Source organism: Ischnura elegans, chromosome 6 (genome assembly GCF_921293095.1).
Source record: "Ischnura elegans chromosome 6, ioIscEleg1.1, whole genome shotgun sequence".
Taxonomy (NCBI): Eukaryota; Metazoa; Arthropoda; class Insecta; order Odonata; family Coenagrionidae; genus Ischnura; species Ischnura elegans.
Genome location: NC_060251.1, coordinates 34,148,153 through 34,162,049, shown reverse-complemented (window position 1 = coordinate 34,162,049; position 13,897 = coordinate 34,148,153). Strand labels below are relative to the sequence as shown.

Here is a 13,897-nt window from a genome sequence, read left to right as displayed (position 1 = left end):
TTCTTCACTAATTATTTAATGGTATTCCTAAATGTTTGGTTTTCAGACTTAGAACTGATCAGTCATGAATTTCATTAATATATAGTTGGTATTATTTTTAATTAATTTGATGACAACATCGTTATTGATGAAATGGTAAATAATCATAATCCTGCCTTCTTAAGAAGTTTTACAATGTATCCGCAGATTTTTTAGTAACGGGATTTTTTTATAATTCCTCCCTCTGGTATGCCGTGGAACATCGTGGAATTTGGAGTTTATACAACTTTCTCCTGATTATAATCTGCTTTATGACCTGCTTGCGATCCTGCATATCGTCCTCAAGAATCATGGGCTTTGCAGCCTTGCCTTATTCTGCGAGACTCTTGCAATGCTGTAGCTACCAATATCGAAGATAAGATGTAATTGCCTATGAATAGTTTTATGGTGATGAATTTTTTTGTTATAATTTTCGCCGAATCCAAAGAACACGGTAAAAAAATTAAAATATTTTCAGCGGTACACTACGAGTATGTTCACGTTTTAAATCACTTTTGAGAGTAATTGTCACAGCTATGTATTCAACTATAATTTGTTAAAATTTAATGGCATTATTGGGTTATTTATTTTCCTTTCTGAGGTCTGGTTGATCCCGTTTTTTAGTATATTGCAACACAATCGGTATCAAGGCAAGCCATATTTTGCCTCCAAATGGCAAACGTAAGGCCACTCGGTCATTCGTTGGCCTTGACATTTACGGGATTATTTAATAAATTCCTAATTTTCGTAAGTTTAGAATTCTGGTCTAAAGATTTTTTCTGAGAAATTAAGCAAAATAATGGTATCTCGGAGTATATATATTAATTTCTATTATTTTTTACTATCGCTGTTTTTTTAAACCGGATGTGGTGCCTAAATAATGGGTTTTTCACCAAAAGACGTCTCCTATTTGACACCTTATGATGCTTACCACATTTTTTGTTGACGAATCCATGTTAAAATGCCTGTGGCCTTGTGGGGTGTTAGTGTTTTTCGTTTGGTAAGGTCATAGCTGTTTGCCTTCGAGGTGAGCCAATATAGCTTCCTCCACTACTGGTTTTCGTTTCGCAGCAGATGTTAGAGGTGGGTTCGGATATACTGCTCGGTATTTGCCTGGCCTTACTAATGGTTTCTTAAATGTCTGTGCCTTGTACATTGCAGATGTTAAATATTCTTAGTATTTTTACTATTACTACTACTTATTTTTACTATTACTCCTTATTAAGTCAAAGTATGAGATGGTTCTCAAAATTTGAAATTATTAGCACTATTCAAATACCTGGAATGTTGATCCTCAGGACTTATTAATTCCTACAAAACTCTACGTAATCACATGATCTCATTATAGTTGTTTCTTCCATCAAATAGAATTTCTCTCTAATTTCGATAACGTATGGAAAATTAGCAACAGCGTCATCTACCGTGCGCCATGCATGCCATTACACATTATAATTTACGTTATTTGAGAAGTTATATTTAAGTTATGGATGAAACGAAGTCCAATGTCGTTTTGTGTTATATTTGGTTACCATGAGCTGAACAAAACTGAACTGAACAAAGCTGAACTGTTACCTACTGATGCCTTGACATTTTTTGGAGACTTCAACGCTTGATAATCAATTACGATACTTTGGAAACTTCAACACGTGATAACACGAGCATATTAATCGTCGAAGAGTTATTGCTTTGCCTTCATTCCTGACATTCTAGATATTCGTCTACAACCTACGCTATCATCTTAAAATATTCAAGGCATACGAAGTAGATCTTTGTCAGGAGTTGACTGTACCTAGCACATGAAAGTTTTACTAATGAAAAAGATAAAACTGAGTTTAAATATTAAAAATCATCACGGATGAAAATATTGAAACGGGTCACCACTATATACTCTGATCTAAGTATCTAGCCCACAAAAAAGTTAAAATTTGTTATGTATGACCGTAAATGACCGGTAGACATAGTGTAATGCGTCTTCGTTAGTTCACCTGCAGGCTTTAGTATCTAATTTTTGGTTGAAAATGATAATAATTATCCAAAAAAACTATTTTAGGATCAGTTGCAAGGAATAAACTCCACTGAGGTAATGGAATTCTCATATTGCTTTTATAATTACTCATGCTAAGAATTAGAAAATTCACATGATATATGCATTCAGGGATCACATAAAGAAAAAAAATTAATGCTCCAGCCATTTGGCTACTATTGAAAGATGTTATAACTGGTTATAAACATTTTCGTCAACGTACTTCTCAGTATTCATCTTTCAAGTATCTGTTATTTTTTCAACCAGTATATATTTTTACTTAGTAAATTTTCTGCCTCGCTTACGTCATTGAAAAGTCTCCTTCCGCACACCTTTAACTTAAAGGCTTCTTTGTATTCACCTCAGGGGAAAAATATGTCCCTAGTTCCATGACTTTAATGGTGGGGAATTATTGGTCTTTGGGGGCTTTAACTCTCGTATGCATTTTAAAGCTGGACTATTGCGGTTGCATTTGATTTACATCATCCGCTGTGGCTCCAGGTGGCCATCCCATTAATCGTATCTTATCTAGTCGCATTTTGCCTGCGTCGTAAAAAATGGTTATTTCTGTACTTGAAGGTTTATGCTGTCATAGCCAACGCAACACCGTGCTATTAGCCGTTCTCGTTTCCATTTTATGCGCGCATCGCTGATAGAATACCTTATTTTCTATCTCAGTCTTTCGTCTTCTTTAATTTCACAGTGAAAGCTGTCTAATATTTTTTAAGTTAAGTTCGCCATAGTATCATTGCCTTATGATAAATTAAATAAAAGTGAATTTAAAATTGCTACTTTAGTCTTCAATTGAAACAAGTATTGCTGTTTTTGCTAGTGCATAATATAAAATTTTTTTAGCTTTTATTTTTTTAGCATAATTAAAAATATTTTTCTTAGCTTTCTTCAACTATCATGATTTGCATTCGTAAGCAAATGTAGGTATTTGATTTTTCAAAAGACTTATGGAAGTAAATTGAACGATTTCTTGATTTAGGTTGCGGTCAATACCACTATGTTTGGTGAATTGAAAATACATTTTCACTCGACAAATTAACTTCGCTGCCAGGTAATCGTGGGTGAAATGTTTTTTGGAAACTATTATGATGCTTTTGTTATAAGCTACAGTTTGAGTGACACATTTTTTATTTCTGCGATAGGCTGAGTCTTAGTTGGAGACATGAATGCTGTGGTGCAAAATCACGTATATTAATGGCCTACTGTCACCATGCATATTCTTTTATTTGCGTTCCGTTTCATTTATAATTGTTATATTGAGCTTGCAAGAGGCTACTCACAGTGAAAAATGGCAGCCCGAATTTCTGGTACAAATTATTGGGACCAATGTAAAGTGCATTATTCTCAGATTATCATCTGGTCAAAAGTGCTGTTTCCTTTTCAGCTGTTTACTCGACTATCATCATAACTCGGGAGACGGTGGTCAGGTTTAAAATAGTTACTTGTACACCTGAATACCCGGCGGGTGAAGATACTAATGTATACTGGGAATCAGATCAATGGATGGAGTTACCTTGTTCGATTTCTGTGAACACATAGATGCTTTAGCGAGAAATGTGACTATGCCTCTGAAATATATAGGTCAGTGATCCGACAAGATTTTCGGTAATAAGAATTCCTGCGGAACGGATAAGTAGAAGTCGACCTTATTTTGAAAGGCATTTCATCGGTTACGAACGTATTTTCTAAGAAATCCTCTCAGCCTTCACAGCCCTTCACCTGTATATTGCTAAATATTTTGGAGAATAGCGTCAAAATAAACTAAATGATAGTATACCAATGACTATTCATCAGGAGTGGTTATAAGATTCATCATCGAGGTAGGAGGTACCTTTTTTTTTGCTCCTTAAGACAAGTATGTACTTGTGTGCATATGCTTTCGCCGGGAGATTCTTTTCATCAACCCCATGTACAAGAGGTAAAAAAATAGTTTATTTTATATTAAAGAAGCTGTATCATATGTCTCGCAGATGTGTCTACAGCTTATTTTGTACGAAGCAAACTTCAAAACCGGCAGATAAAGGTGTAGCTCAAAAAAAGATGACATGACACAATGTCTTCGCAGAATTTTCAAAGACACTAAGGAGAACTAATAATGGGCAGAAAAATAAATTTGAAAGCTGATGACAAAGAACTTCACGGAGTAAGGGCCGTTTTATCAAATGAAGAAAGAGTATTACAATGAAAAACGGAATTAAATTCATTCATTTTAAAGGCGACCAATCCGAATCAGTTGGAGGAATCCAGATTCTCATTAAGTCACCGCATCAAAAATTCATAATCGAAAAAAATGAAGGAATCAGCTGGGAGGGCAAAAACGAAAGAAGATCTAAAAAAAAGCGTCCTTGACCAAGTTCTTGTCGGTTGGGTGATGGTGAAGAGAGCGAACGGTCTTCTTTTCGTGTCCGAAAGGAATTCATTTTGGTCAGCGAAGCAGAGCTCTCGGAGGAGACAAGTTGAAAAAAATGAAAGAAGCAGAGTGGATTGAGGGGAGTGGTTATTGGACGGTAGGAGGTAGGGTAGCTCAGAGCGGAGAAGGAGATTACTTGGGACGGGAGAAGATAAATCCCAATGCTAAATGTCATGTGGCGAGTTATCAGCAAAACGTTAATTTCCAGTATATGATTTGGTTCTTTCCCGGCATATGATAATGGTGAAATATATCTGGTTTTCCACTGGGTGAGTTGCTTGTAGGCCGATGTTTTAATGGCTGCTTCTGCCATCGTCGTCAGGACTCGCGGACGTCGGCCAACATGCAACCATCCATGGATAAGGCCGGTCTACAAGCTACTAACCCGGTAGAAAACCCGAGATTATTTCATCAGTAAATTGCAGGTATTATTGCCGTGATTCTGCTCTCAAGAGAAATACATTTTTTTGCAGTAGTTGTAGTGCTATAAATAATTATATTGCACGAAAGATTCAATTCCTCTTTTTTAAACTAAAATAAAAAAAACATTCTAGTAAATGAAAAATCACGACATTTCTCCGAAGAAATACAAATAATATGCATTAAATTGAATCCATTCACTTTCTGAAATGCAAGTACACGAGGAAATAATTTGGAATAAGCAGTTTTTTTTGCATATCTATGGATATAATAGAGGTGTTCCTTTCATTTCTTTCAAATATTAAATTGTGTAGCATATCTATACGGGGGATTTAGAGTACATTTTAAGTGATGGGTTCTGTAGATTGGTATGTACGTGAAGGAAGTGGTTAATTGAAAACTTTGCGGTTTGAAAACACGCTGTTGTTTCTAAAAAATACGCATAATAGTTGTAGAGTTGTCTGCACACGCTATACTGCGCTGTAAAGCTACGAACGCCCATTAAAAGGTGAAATTTTTATAAAATTTTGGTACAGAAGGGAAGTATGTTATTCTCCATACTGGTGCAGGAACATTTTCAAATGAATTTGAATAAGTTTTAATAATGTTATCAATTACGTAAAACTTTCGCCTTATGATTTTGTCGAAGAATAGTTGTTTTGACAACATCACATGACCTCTAAACTCCGACTGAAGAATAAATCTGGAGTTTTTTTACATGCTGCAGTTTATGAAAAACGTGGAGAACTAAGAAGATTCTGTATAAATGTGTGATTTTTTTAAGCCTCGTGGTTTTTGCATTAGCCGGTAGCCTATGTTTACACGCCATCTTTAAAATAAAAAGTATTTTTTAATTTTGCTAGGAAATTGAACGGGTGCTTCAATTGGCAATTTACCCAAACGTATATATCTAGCTCTGTTACATGTACTATTCGAAGAGAAAAGTAACGTGGCTTGCCTCCTGGATTCATTTCACGATTACGGCTTTACGCATTTCCCAAGGAGAAGGTTTGAGGGAGGGGAAATAAGGTAATTTCGCTAGGACGATATTGGGTACCTATTAGTTTCACCTTGCGACGTCGGTGAACGAATGGACTTTCATTCTGAAAGAGACTCAAGTTGATTATGGTACTGAATGATGTGCCTGGTAAACGTAAATCGCCGTAAGTCTCAGATATGCCGTGCAATTTTTGTTCTCATCGTTTTCCGTTTCTGATGGTTGCCAAGGGATGTTGTGGGCTGGAGGTTTTTACATATTTATGATTGGATTTGCCTACTCTTCTGGGGTAGTGGAATTCAGGTCATTCTTTTGATATTGCCGATTCAGAAAAACGCTATGTGCTCTAGGTATTTCATGTATGAGGTTTGGGCGTGGGGTATTGAGGCTAATGGATTCATTTGTCCATATCTGAGATGGTACAAAAAGGGAGATAGAAATTCATCCGAAATGAAGTATTTTTATTAAATTGCCATCCTTTTAGAAGCGCTGTAGATTTCGTAGCCATAGAGAGAGTCAATTGTTTCGTATACTCAGAAAAAAGTCTTGATAATGTTGCAGTTGTCTTGTTTTTGGGTAGGGAGAAATAGAGGACTGTTATGAGCTAATCCTAATATTTAAGCCATAATTATGGCACATGAGTTTACCGGCGGATTTTAACTGGTTTTAACGGATTTTAACTGCCCAGAACGAATTTGATCTGATATAAGGCGATCCTCACGTGCACCATATCTAATTTAATCAGCAATTGATTGCCTGGTCTGACATTGGTGATCTTAAAAGGAACGCTCATTTTATAGACTTGATTTGAACCATTTGATGTACACGGTATATTCTTGGTATGATTTCTGTACTTATGTCTTTTAAACATCACTCCATTTTGTACTGAAATTTAAGCCTTGTAAAATACAATCGAGCCATCTCATTTTCACCACAGTATTAATTAATAACAATTGTTATACTTAATATCACTGATAACTTCAGGCTAAGTTGTCGTCTCGCCTTTACAAGTGTGATTCGTGTTTTAATTTTTTTAATGACCGTCGTGTTTAAAGGCCTGGTTAGACGGTACATTAACACGTACAAGTTAATGTACGTTTGCGTGAATGATTTTGGTGGACCGGAATGGAACACGTACGATTGTATGAACCAAATTAGAACAGGTTCTATTTTCTGTGCATGCATTCGCACAAGTTGGGTGGTTGTACGCTGCATTTTGGCGTTCATTCTCGCGTTCATATATTTAGACATTAACCCGTGCGTGTTAATGTATCGTGTTAATGTAACCAGGTCTTAAGGAGAATTTTGAAATGTAAGCAATATCTCAGATTTTTTTGAATCAGAAGTCATGGAGATTTTCAAATTTTGTGCTAATTCATCATTGTCCTTTAGGTTTTATTTTCCTTGGTGAATAATTCCGATTAAGTTGGCACATTATTATCCAATAAGGTACATTATTAAATTTTGTTTGCATGCTTCTAATCCCTTTTTAGTTTTTATTTATCAGCTTTTTTTTGAACTCAAAAGAAATTATTTTGTGAAAGATTTCGAAAGTTATGCTCCAAATAATGCAGTTTGAATTTAATTATCCGTTGCTAGATTTTCACTATTCCGAACCCGCTTTTTCTCGTAATCGTTTCAATTAGGGAGTATCATAATTAGGTGAAACGATGCGTGAAAGAAACAACGATTCAAAAAAATTTTTAACGACAGAAAAAAATATTTTCAAGCTTATGTTTTTGAATCCTAACAATAATCAATTACTATTTGCGTCCTTAAGGATGACCGAGTCAAATAAGCGAATGAGGAAAGACCAATTTCTTAGAAACCATATTGCAATGCCTTTTCCGCGTTTTAACTTAAAAGGCTCTTGAAATCATAAATCAGCGATGAAACTAAATCTTGGCGCTAGTTTCATACTTCAATATGGTATCCTAAAAATAATTACATTAGTTCGCTCCGCGAGCCATAACTTTGAGAGCAATTTTTAACTTTCCCTCACTCTTTAATTAATATTAACCTCACCCTTTAGAACTCTTAAATTTTCCTCTCATGTTTATGGATTTGGCAAGTAACTTTGGAATTGAATTCCTAGAAAACAACTGAGTCCTCTATTTATATTATTCATTGCCTTCTTCCTAGTGTGATTTGATGGACTATGGACACCCCACGCTTCTCAATGAAACCACCGACCATGAGCCGGTGAGCGAGTAACTCGTATAACATGTAAGAGAGCCCGGCAAAGTCGGTGAATATTTAAAGTGATTCTGTTGACATTTGGCGTCCTGCTCTTTCTCAAACCGGTTCGCGTTCCAAGCATCGGACTGTGGCCTGCCGTGGCGACCAACACCCATCAAATGTGCATTGCGTGGACCATATTGATGACGAAACTGTCTCACAGTCACACTAAGAAGGTCGAAATTCATTCATGTCTCTTGTAGCGCGTGGCAGCCGCACGGAGAACAATGTATATTCCTCTAGTAGTCATCAATACTTCATCAATTATGTTGCCTGAGTTAACTATAAAAAATTTAATCTATGTAAATCTTCTCTTTCTCTACAAATAGCAGAATTTATTTTTTAAATAAAATACAAGGATTCAAGCGTGATGATGTGTTATTTTTCCTTATTGAAATAAATATATCCGTGCAATTTTCCATGATTGTAAAATAAATCACGAAATAGATTTCCATGCTACGGCATCATCTTCAAGGTACAAATGGTCATAACCTCTTCATGTTAATCTACCAGTTGTACCTTGAAAATGATGTAGAAGCGTTGAAACCGTGATACATTTTGTAATCGTGGAGAATTGCAACTAGTTTTGTCAACATATATTTTTGGATTTAGCCGTTTGCAGTTATATTAAGGTTGTTTTTTCATGTAACATATTTTTACAGGGATAAATAGGTCATGCGGGTTATTATTTTTTGGGATATTACGCGCTTAGAGTGGAATTTCAAGATTTTTTTGCTAATGCATTTGACCTTTACCGTAGCGTGGTATAATTGGATATGTGGAATCTCACTTTAAATTTTCTGAAAGGTTTTAGAACTTCCTTTTGGATGGAAATAGTTTTGTTATATTTTCAAAAATGTTTTCGGCAGAAAATTTTATTTGGTGTTTGGTAACATACCTTAAAATAATTGCTTTCGACGTTTTTTTGCATTTAAAATGGAAACTGGAAACAATTATTGACATGCGTCGATAAAAACAGTGAAGTAAGATCTCTTCATGTTGATGTACAATTTCATGCGTAAGAAGTATAATTTCCTGGATTTGGGGCTAATAGTGAGCCTTCGGATAATCTAGATTGAAGCATGTGTAACCTGGGAGTATTATCAAATAAGTCCCCACAGCTCTCTTTGGTGTAGAGAGGAGTTTGTCTTGTCTACATTTTGTTTTATTTCTCTTGATACGCGAGCAGAATATTTATACAGAAGCTCTGTTGTTCATACAGTTGGTAAAAGGATTTTAAAGATTTTCTTCCGGAACATTTTGCTCTATACTTATTTTATTCAGCAAAAGATGGCTAAAAAAATCGGAGACTCCTCTTTTACCTTCAAGATTTTAGCATTTCCTTATGTATGTTTTGTTTCTTTATGAATTATATATTTTAGAGGAAGGTTTAAGTAGTTATATTAGTTGCGAAGGTTGAAAAGAAAAGAGAAAATAATTTTGTGAAACAGATTGAAACATATTTAAACTTTTCTCGGGTCTCCGCAGGCGTAAGATATTCGGAAAGCGCCGACGTTAGAAACAAGAAAAACTAACTCCTTTTCATCCGTGCGGTCTGCAATAGATAAGGAAGTATATTGGATTAATAGAAATTATCACTTCCGCTCTATGTGTCGTATTTTGTCTTTTTTGTGACGCAGGTTACGCAGGTTATTAATCTTTAGAAATTATCGTCTTGAAATTTCTTGGGCGTATTTGGTAGAATTTTCGCATCATTTATCTGCGCCTTTAATATGACAGTTTTAAATCTAGAAATGTTGGTTGAATTTTGCAAATTTGTAATGCTGGTATATGCTGCCACGAGATTACTGGTCATTCTACAAATGTCAAGGTTATGGCTTAAGTTCTAAGCAAGTAGGTATTACGTCACGAAAAAGACCGGGAGAGCGAAAGTGATGCATCTTCAATATTTTTTATGGTGTAAAATGTTAATTTTTGTGATTTAGGTAAATATTTACAGTGGGCTACGCCATGTTCCATGATAATTTCATATTCATATAAAAGGCATGATGTGAGTAATTCTTTTTGATGTTACACGAATGCGTGAAAGTAGCAGCTTTAAAATAATGAATTTATTTAAACAAAAATTGTATGCGGACGTTCAAAAAGTGTAAAAATGATGCAAATTTATATTATTGATGATATTTCCGTTGCATATGAATAAAACATAAACAATCGAATTAAATTGGCATAGTAAAAGAAGTCAACAGTTAAAACGAGAATTCATGATATCCATTCTTAATGCGAGGTCAATAATTCTCTTTAATGCCATTATTTCTGAATTCTATATAATTTTTAAATTATATAGAATTCAGAAATATAGAATTTTTATACTCACTTGGATTTACTGTTAATTATACTTTTTGGTATGATGCAAATTCGTGAAAGTGGCAACTTCGAAATCATATCTTTATGTAAACAAAAAATATATAGAGTATGAAAGCTTACTAATTATGAAAAATATATTATTAATTAAAATTTCCCATTACATGTAAATAAAACGGAAATAATCTAATTAAACTGGAAAAATAAAAAGGGTCAACAGCGAAAACGAGAATTCTTGCTTACCATCCATAATGCAAAGTTAATAATTATCTTTGATGGGCCAATATTTCTTTCCCTTTTTAATATTTTTGCAATAAAATATTCATTCCGACTGTGGTATGATGTTATTAATCATTTTTTGTCTGATGTGAAAGCATGGAAGTAGCAATTTTGAAATCGTGACTCTATTTAAGCAAAAAATATATACAGACATTCTAAAAGTGTACAAATTATGCAAAATTATATTATTTATGATAGCAGTCCGTGACATATGGACAAAACAGAAATAATTGAATTAAATTGGCAAAATAAAATGAGTCAAAACGAGCAAAAACGAGGATTCTTGTTAGCACATGGATCAGAAAAAAACGAAGCTTCTTGCGAATCGTACCGAAAGCGTTAAATGTAATTGCTTACTCCGTAATTTGTAACTCCCGAAAATAAACACGAATGGAAATAATATTGTAGCGAAAATCTCAGCTTCGCATTCGTTTGCGAGGCTGAAAAACATCGCGCCACTCTGCTAAGCTACTGTTGCCGCACCAAAGTCTTTTTTTGGCTTCCCGCGCCGGCTGAAGAAAGTGAGAGTTGCCGAGGGAGCCCACGTCGTTTGTTTAAGCCGGTGTTGTGCTCGCTCCTCGATTACACTGCCGCTTTTAATGGATCTCATTTGCGGTGTGTGTATGATGGTGTAATTGAGCGTTAGAGTACGCCTATGATTTCTGTGATGTAATTGTGTTAATCAGTTGCTCTGTGTTTCATTCAATGGCAAGCAGTATGAATTCGGCAATATTTTTTATTCCTCTTTGTTTAAATTAACGTGGCTATACGGGACTGTTGCACATGTATTTTTCTCTTAGTTCACTTTCTTAAATAGGAGCTTTCCACGCTTAACTTCAACAATAATATTCCTCCAGTAATCACTTTTATTACACTGATAGAATAATTTAGTTAATTTTTGATGTGCGTTAAATTTTTTCGCATATAGCATTAGAGCTATCGGTTGGTGAACCCTGCTCTGCAATATTTCCTTTCAGCTCTTCTTAGAAATTACCTTGAAGAGTTTTTAGATGATAGAACGATAGAAATGGGCATTGAACTGTGAAAACTCTGTTTGTGGCCATTTAGTGGGTCGCTGTTGCTGGTGTATGTTTACATAACTAAGCCAACTCTAGCGGGTCATGAAACTCCAGCCCAAGGCAACGGGGAAAAGTAACTGCAAATGTAATCCCCATTAACCAATCCTATTATACAATCCGCGGGTTTGGTACTCTAGAATATAATCCGTTTTGGGCCTCTAATCTCCCTCCCCCCTGTCTGGTATCCACCCTACCCTCTCAATGCGATTGGATGTAAAATCTTAAAACAGATATTTCTAAGGCGTTGAATCATAAATATTTTTTCATTCCAGAATTGAAATTAGCTCAAGTCAAGTAAACAGTGCATAAAAGACCACTCTTTTATGAAAGCAGTTATATTCATACTGATGATTTCATATTTGAGCCAGTGTTATTTTTGTAAATACTTCTATGGCGCATGCTCTCATGTGTATAGGAATGGATTTATAATACCCTTGTTTTATTGTTAAATCCGACGAGGCAAAGAATTCCAAGCTCTTCCTATGAAATTATAATTCAGCCGCTGAAGTATTTTTAAACCTCTGTACTATCATGAAAGAAAAAGTGTTCATAATGGAATAGGTTTTTAGATATAAAATCACAGAAGTCCTTAAAAATAGCGGTGATGGGTAATTCACTCCGTACGAAATCTTTGTCTATCATCACGATAAAAATTCAGCGATGTCGCCGTTACGAATTACGCCATTGACTCTTTCTTCATTGACTGAACACCCAGAGAAACATTCCTTAATGCCTGATTAATTGTATCAACTTTAGACCCAGTCAATTATTTGTTTATAGAGTGGTTGTAGTTGGGAAGAGGGATTAGATTAAATCGCTCTTTTATGTGATTATTTCTCCTATTATACTCATGTTGACAACATTAGGAAGAATCGTACATCGTATCTGTGTGTCATAGAGACTAACCAAATTCTGTTCCCTTTGGTATTAAGAAGAGGCATCACTCTCGTTCCACCGTTCTTTTTTTCGCGAGGAAATACATCTTTTAAAATTTAACTATCGTCATGAGTTTTTCAACTCATAAATGTGTACCCTCGACAAAATTTGCCTCTGTCTCCAATATGAAAATCATTCGTAAATATTTGCTTTGAATTAATATTTGATATTTGATACAGTGAAAAATGTTGACTAGGGTAAATTGAAATATGCACTGAAAATTTTAAAATGACAGATATGTTTGATCGAGTAATGCGTGAGAAAAATTGACAAAATACGGAAGACCGAAGGAGATGATGCACCCTTCCAATGATTTTTTCTCAGGTGAAGTTGATAAAAAATGACCCTTTTGTTTTCCTTTAGGAGAATGAAAATAATATATTAATTTATTTACTTACCTCAGTGTTATTCCACATTTTGGCGAGGACAGGAACACTCTTGGACGTGTTGATAAAAGGTGAGATGTCTCCTCAAGGAGTCTCCAGAAGTTTCAGATATCCGGTATATTGACAAGTGAATAGTAGTGCACTGCTAGTTCTCCCAACGATTCAGCACTTTATAGTTCGTCGGGCTAAAACTACGTAAACAGCCGCGCTCGCTTGCAATCCCAGTGGGCGTCGATTTTGTCCCCGTATCTATCGAACTGGGCGAGCTAAAAATTGAGGTTAGTACCAATAGTTTACGTAACCCAGGATGGGCGGTGGTGGTATGTTTCGCCCCGTACTTCGCCACAACAACATTCACACAACGTTTCTCGATGCGAGGGCCGTGCTTTGCGTAAAAACTTCCCTCCGCGCCCGTGCTTCGCCGAAGAGTCGACGGTGTGGAATGATTCTGGAGCGAAGAGTCGCGAGCCAGCAGGGAAGAGCGGCCTCCGGCTTGTCTCTCCTCCCCCTCCCCCCATCCCACTTGCCAAGCCATCCTCCCCCTCCCCTCTTTCCCTTTCGACCTCTAGCGTCCCCCACCCTTCTTTCTCCCCAGGGCGACCTCCCCCCCCTCCTCCTTCCTCGCTTGTCCCCCCTTCTCCTCGCAGCTCGCGACCTCCTCGCACTGTTGGTATCTAATCCGCCTCCTCCCACCGACTAGGTCTCTCATACCATTTTACCCCTCCTAACCTCGTCCACGAAGGGAGTCTTCATCACCTCCGTTTGTCCGTGATG

The 13,897-nt window shown here is 36.0% G+C and overlaps 1 protein-coding gene across 1 annotated transcript in view; it reads right to left on the bottom strand.

The window, feature by feature from the left end:
- The window catches only part of LOC124160367, a 66,320-nt gene extending 52,739 nt beyond the window's left edge, over positions 1-13,581 (bottom strand). The window contains exon 1 of the mRNA XM_046536206.1: positions 13,136-13,581. Within this exon, the coding sequence (XP_046392162.1) occupies positions 13,136-13,153 (18 nt within the window). The 5' untranslated portion in view covers positions 13,154-13,581. The remainder of the gene's footprint in view (positions 1-13,135) is intronic.
- Between the last annotated feature and the right edge of the window lie 316 nt (positions 13,582-13,897).